Source organism: Plasmodium reichenowi, chromosome 13, assembly GCF_001601855.1.
Source record: "Plasmodium reichenowi strain SY57 chromosome 13, whole genome shotgun sequence".
Classification (NCBI taxonomy): Eukaryota; Apicomplexa; class Aconoidasida; order Haemosporida; family Plasmodiidae; genus Plasmodium; species Plasmodium reichenowi.
Genome location: NC_033658.1, coordinates 2,549,576 through 2,557,194, shown reverse-complemented (window position 1 = coordinate 2,557,194; position 7,619 = coordinate 2,549,576). Strand labels below are relative to the sequence as shown.

Sequence of the window (7,619 nt, the reverse complement as noted above, 5' to 3'; positions counted from 1 at the left end):
AAAAAAAAAAAAATAAAAAAAAAAAAAAAAAAAAAAAAAAAAATAAAAAAAATAAATAAATAAATATATAAATATATATATAAATATATAAAAAAAATATAAAAATATATTTTTTTTTTTTTTTTTTTTTTTTTTTTTTTTTTTCTTATATTTCGTCGTCTGATATTTGTTCCTTCAAAATTTGCTCATATTCCTGTAACAATTTATTTTTTATATTTTTAGCCACCTTTATATATTCGTCTTGAGCCGGTTTTAATAATATATCCAAGTCTTCATTAATCATTCTATAAATATTCTCCTTATTCTCATGTATTTTCGCCATGGTCTTCTTTTCATATTCATAAAAGTCATCAATTTTCCTTTCCTCTTCAGCAACAGTAGGTATATCTATCTCATTTATTTTATTAACATGTGAAAAATTATTCTCCTTCTTAATTTTATCTGTTATATTTTTTAAAACATTCATTGAGTTTAAGATTATCTTGTCAGTACTATTTTGAGGATTTAATAATTCACCATTCGAATGCTTCATATTTACATATGTATCATTTATAGTTTCACCGCTTATATATTCGTCAGTTATATTGGTCCCATTATTTATTTTCTCATTCATATATTTTTCTTTCAATTTTATAAATGATGTATAAACTCTCTTTCTCTTCTTCTCTTCATTTTCTTTTTTTCTTAATAATTGATTATCCTTATTTTTATTTTGCACATTTTTAATTTCACCATATTTATATGTTACATCAAAGTATTCGTTATATTCCTCATTCATACGTCTTACATTTTTGTAGAAATCAAAAAAATATTTATTTAATAAAACCAACATATCAATCTCTTCATCATTTTTTATGTCATTCATATTACTTTCCATAGTAACTTTTAAAAAATCATTTTGATTCTTATTTGCGCCCCTTCTCTCATAATCATTATTATTACTAACAAATTGCTCGTTACGAAAAAATAAATTTTCATTAGAAATATTATCATTATACAGCATAAATATATCATTATTATTATTATCATTATACAACATAAATATATCATTATTATTATTATTATTATTATTATTATTATTATTATTATTATTATTATAGTTTATATAATTAGACCTTCTATTTATAATGAATTTATTTGTTCTGAAAAATGATTTGCCATTATCTACATTATCATTATTTTTATTAGAATATATGTCCATAATTTCTTTTATAATATCTTCTGCAAATGTTTTGTTTATACCATCCAATGATTGTATATATTCTTCTAATGTATTATAAAAATACACATGTTTTAATTTTGATTCTTTCTCCAATATTATATTATTTAATTCTAGGAACATTTTATATTCTTTATTATCATAATTTTGTAAATTCATTATATTTCTGTTCGCTTCCATTATTGTACTTATATATTTTATTACGTCAAAAAATATATTTTCAAAAGTGTCCTTTATTTCATATTCTACATATGTATAAGAAATATTCATATGTTTCATCCTATAAATACATTCCTCTTTCTTTTTTTGATTTTTACTTAATATATTATCCAAGAAAAATATATATGATGAACACTTAAATGGTATCTCTTTCTTATTTTTTATATACATATTATTATTATTAACTCTTTCATTATTCCCATATTTTTTTATAAAAGCATTTTCAGGTATAAAATTATATATTAGATTTCTAAATAAATAATAAGGACATTTATTCTCAAATTTACGTTCTTCTAAATTACATATCTTATTACACATGAGTTTAAAAGTTTTCATCCCACTATAATTTAATATTTCTTTCTTTCCATAACCATAAAACATTTCTATCAGGAAACTTAATGGAACTTTATTATTAACTATATTGTTGAAAAAATTATCATCATTTTTATCATTATTCTTTAACAAACTTTCTTTATTATTCATATAATAATCGTCATCAATATTTTCCATAATTATATTATTATTAATTGTATATATTTTCAATATTTTATCATCTTTTATAAAATACCGAACTATATGATTAAACATTTTACCATCTTTCTCAACATCTATCCATTTTATTGTCTTATTATTTCTTGCAATAATAATGTGACAAAATAATATTATCAAAATAATAACATTAAATGAAACTCTACATAAATATTTTCTCATCCTTCAAATAGAAAAAATCAAGTTTTTACACACATAAATATATATATTTCAACAATCTTTTTTTTTTTTTATATATATAAATATATCCACAAGGAAATTACACTAATACTATAATCACTAGAGACCAATTCAAATATGCACACAAATTTGAAAACGATTATAAATTAATTCTACAATATATTTTGCAAAAGTAAAAAACCAAATAAATCAAATCAAAAAATGAATATATATGACTATATATAAAAACATATAACAAAAGTTCTAATATTATTATTACATATATGTAACAATCAAAATTTAAATCATATTAATTAAAAATTGGAGAAACATATAAAGTATGGAATACTAAGAAAGAAAAAAAAAAACATAGTATAATATAGTACAGTATATTATATATATATATATATATATATATATATATTTCTTATTTATATATTAAGTAAATATTATATTTCTGAAACAAGAAAAAGTACAAAAATTATAAAACTAAATTAAATATGATATACCGTATAATTATAAGACAACTTATATTTATATGTGTATATTATCTTTCTTTAACTAAAGTACAATTATATAAATAAAATATATTATATATATTCAGTTAGCTAAAAAGGTATAATAATATATACCCCTTTTCACATGAACAAGGTCAGGTTATAATTTGCATATGCAGGTTTTTTTTTTTTTTTTTTTTTTTAAAGGTAGCTATGTAGCTATAATAATACAACATAAATAATATAATATCAAATTGTTTAATAATATCTTAAAAAGAGATAATCTTGTTAATATATATATATATATATATAGTAATTCTATGTAAAAAAAAAAGAAAACAATATAAAAGTAGACATATCATTTTTATACAATAAAGCGTTAACTTATAAATTGAAATTTTATAATTTGTCTCCTTAAAATACACAACATATGTGTACACAGAAAATAAATATAATAATATATAGGTTGTATTATTATAATAATGAATACTATAAAATCATAAATAAATAAATAAATAAATAAATATATATATATATATATATTATTCCATTTTTTATATTATTATATCTCGACAAGACTCTCCTTTATTCATAAACAACATATGAACATAATTTTTTATGCTAACATTTATAAACCACATACAAAAGCAAACATAAGTAAATATTTTCTTTTTCTTTTTTTATGTTCTAATTTACAAATTTTATTTAATATAATATAAAAACGTCTTTTCATAAAATCATATCAATGAAAAAATGAATACATAAAGAAAAATAAATAAAAACATATATATATATATATATATATATTCATATTCATATGTATAAGAAACATGGAAAAAATATATAAATAACATAAATTAAAAATAAAAGACAAAGATATATGCATAATATATAATAATACATAATCATATAACAACGATTTATAAATCAATATGTTGAATTAAAAAATAATATTAAAATCAATAAATTAATATATTAAAAAATGCTTGAGAGCAAAATAAATCTTTTCTATTTTTTTTTTTTCTTTTTTTATATTTTTAATTAAGTTAATAATATAAGAAATAACCTATCAATATATATAGATTCATATATATATATATATATATATATATTTATTTATTTATTTATTTATTTATAATATTTCCATATAAAAAATATAGACATATCTATATATTCTTATTTTTTTTAACTTCATTTGATTTTTCAAAATCATCAAACTCTGATATAATTTTTTTGTCTGAAGGAATAGGATTATTCAATTCTTTCTTCATTTTGTTTTCCATTTTCTTCAGTTTTTTGTATTCTTTATTAATTTTGTTTATCTCTTTTTTAATTTTGTTCTTATTCAAGGATTTCTTATTTGATACTTCTGTTAAACTTATTAGAGACATTTTACGACCATTTGATTTTTTTTTTTCATCAGATTTTGTGTTACTTAATGGTGTTTTTCCTTTTTTATTTGTAACTTTATTAGGTGATGTATTCACTTTATTAATACCTTCTTTTTCTTTAAAGCGTAAATTTCCAGTAGGTTTTGATATTTCCTTTATAGCATCTTCTAAAGCATTTATTGTTCCATTTTTAACTTGGTTAACTCCATTTTGTGCGTACTCTTTTACTTTATTAACACCTTTATCTACTTCATTCTTTAATTTATTTATACCATCCTTTGAACCTTCTTTAATTTTATTTTTACCATTATTTACACCCTCTTTTACTATATTAATACCATTTTCTGTTCCTTCTTTTACTTTGTTTATACCATTTTTTGTTCCCTTTTTTACTTTGTTTATACCATTTTTTGTTCCTTCTTTTACTTTGTTTATACCATTTTTTGTTCCCTTTTTTACTTTGTTTATACCATTTTTTGTTCCTTGTTTTACTTTGTTTATACCATCTTTTGTTCCTTCTTTTACTTTATTTATACCATCTTTTGTTCCTTCTTTTACTTTATTTATACCATTTTTTGCTCCTTTTTTTACTTTATTTATACCATTTTTTGCTCCTTTTTTTACTTTATTTATACCATTTTTTGCTCCTTTTTTTACTTTATTCAATCCAACTTGGGCATTTTCTTTAACTATGCCATTACCTTTTTTAACTACCTTTTTAGCTTTTCTAGTCAAGATCTTTCCTTTTTCTTTAGTATTTTGAATATGTTTCTTTAAATCCTTTTTTGTATCTTTTATAAGTTTTGTCCCTTTGTTAATCCCTTTTTTAATATCCTTCTTTGTTTTATTAATCATTTTTTTACTATTATTAAGACCCTTGCTTATTTTATCGAAGAGCTTATTTGATTTATCTGTTATTTTTTTTTTATTAAAGTTTTTTTTTAAAGCACTTGAAATACTATTTGTTGCTTTATCTATTAAGTGATTAGTACCGCTTTTAGCTAAATCACTTAAAGCACTTTTTAAACTGTAATTTGAATAGTTATCTTTCCCTTTGTAATGTAAATTTTCGTAATCATTATCATATACTTCTTCATCACTGTCACCATCATTATCATAATCATCCTCTTCATCAAATTCTTCATCACTGTCATCATCATTATCATAATCATCCTCTTCATCAAATTCTTCATCACTCTCCTCATCATTATCATAATCATCCTCTTCATCACTCTCTTCATCACTCTCTTCATCACTCTCTTCATCACTCTCTTCATCACTCTCCTCATCACTCTCCTCATCACTCTCCTCATCACTATCTTCATAAGTTCCCTCTTTATTCTCTTCTTCACTGTCAATATCATAACTGTAGTCATAATCCTCTGTCATTTCGTCATTTTTTATCTCCTGTGTTAATTGACTAAACGCTTCTTTGTTTTCTAAATAAGATTTATTCTTTCTTAAAGACGATACATCTAATGAATCCATTTCACTGTTATTCATTTCATAATTCTTCGAACCTTCTACACCATCTTCTTCATCCATACTTTTAACAAGCTTATCTCTATTTTGTACATTTAAATTGTTCAATAACATATCATTATTTTTATTGTTCTCATATTCTTCATCTTCGTCTTCCTCTTGTTTCATATCAATATCAGCTTTTACCATATCATTCTGTGAAATACCCAAATCATCATTTAAAAATAGTTCATTTGGGGTTATCAAACTTAAAAAGGATTTACATTTAGTTAGTTCATCATCAGCGTTATCATCAATATTCTTACTTAACAATTCTCTGGATAATGGTTTATGAATATTAATATTAACTTCTTCAGATTCCTTTTTCTTCCCCATATTATTCAAAAAAAAGGAATCTATACTATCATTAGACACGTCAAATAAATTATAACAATAAAATAATTGATCAACTGAATTCGCAAATAATTTATCATTATAATTTTCTTTTATATCCTTTGTGTCATTCAACAATTCCAATGCTTTTTTCTTTTCTAAAAAAGCCTTATTTAAATGTTGTAACCATTCACAAAGATATAGATTACTATCACGTGGATTATTCATTGACATGTCTTTATTATTATATTTATTTAAATTATTTTTTGCTTCCATTAATTTATATTTTAGAGAGGTTGATATATTTAAATGATCCTTTCGTGTATTTAAAAAGTTTATAATTTCATCTATAGTATCAGCATATTCAGAAGTACTAATTATATCAAAATTATAATTTTTCAATTCTACATTAGAAACAATAGGATCAGTGTCCCCAAGAGTATTATCTAACATCTTATATTCATTATCTAGTATTGATTCAGTGTCTGTTACATCTTCATTTTTTGGTAAAAAGGATAAATAATCAAGTGTCTTATCTAATCCTTTAAATAGTTGGCTTCTACTGTTTTCATTTAATTTTTCCAAATTAAAATTAAAGGTATATCTCATATAACAATAGGTTGTTGAACCATTCTCTGAATCCCTTTGATAAACTTTACGTAACATATGAATATCATTCTCTACAGATTCTTCTGAAGAAATTACTTTCATATTATTTTGTTCTTCATCAACTTGTTGACTATCATCAATATTGTTTTCATTACTATTATTTTTATCATTATTATTTTCATCATTGGATGATGCTTCATTGTTTTCATCATCATCATTATCGTCATCTAATGTTTCTAAAGTTATAGCTTCCTTTTTTGTATTGATAGATTTCAATCTATCAAGCTCCTTTACAATTATAGCTCTCTCAAGTACATTCTCTTTAATTCTTTCAAAATTCTTAATTTTAATCTTTCTACCATCTTGCATAATAACTTTCTCTTTTTTTAAATGATCATCCGATAATAACACATCTTTATCGATTAATTCTATTTTTAAATTAATTTTTTTTTTTTCGTGAATTCCTTCACAAGAAAGCACACGAAAAAAAAGACACACAAAAGAGAAAAACGAAATTAATGTATTTAATTTCATTGTTGTAATATTTATATGTATATATATATATATATATATATATATTATGTCCAAATTATTAAATATATATATATTTTTCTTTTATTGTAATATTATATATTTTATTTTATAGGTTTATAAAAAAAAAAAAAAAAAATGTCTATACTTTTTAATCAAAGAGAAAGATTCTTTTCGACACCATGAATAAATTAAAAAAAAAAAAAAAAAAAAATATATATATATATATACAAATATTTATATAAATTTATTTAGTTTTTTTTTTTATATTTATTTTTAATAAATAATTCAATATAATCAATTCTACAAAAAAATAAAATCGTAAAATAAATTTACATGGTTACCGTTATTTCACATGAACAACGATCGAATACAAGAATATTTCTATAATGTAGCTAAAATTATATTGAAATATTTTAGCTCGTACCATCTTTTTCACATGACCTGTTCATAAAAAATTAATTACATTATTATTTTTTTATTATATAATTAATGAAATATGGCTACTATTCTAATATTTCTCAATTCTTAGAGTACATAAATAAAAAAAAAAAAAAAAAAAAAAAAAACATTAAAAAAAAATGAAAAAAA

The 7,619-nt window shown here is 20.7% G+C and overlaps 2 protein-coding genes across 2 annotated transcripts; both read right to left on the bottom strand.

Moving 5' to 3' along the window:
* Nucleotides 1–145: 145 nt before the first annotated feature.
* PRSY57_1366800 (hypothetical protein) lies at nucleotides 146–2,149 on the bottom strand (the record flags this gene model as incomplete). The annotated part of the gene is made up of 1 exon (XM_012909587.2): nucleotides 146–2,149. The coding sequence occupies one exon, from the start codon at nucleotides 2,147–2,149 to the stop codon at nucleotides 146–148; it is 2,004 nt and encodes a 667-aa protein (XP_012765041.2).
* Nucleotides 2,150–3,809: 1,660 nt separating this feature from the next.
* On the bottom strand, nucleotides 3,810–7,031 carry PRSY57_1366700 (secreted ookinete protein, putative; the record flags this gene model as incomplete). The annotated part of the gene is made up of 1 exon (XM_012909586.2): nucleotides 3,810–7,031. One exon carries the CDS (start codon nucleotides 7,029–7,031, stop codon nucleotides 3,810–3,812), a length of 3,222 nt encoding a protein of 1,073 aa, XP_012765040.2.
* Nucleotides 7,032–7,619: the final 588 nt, after the last annotated feature.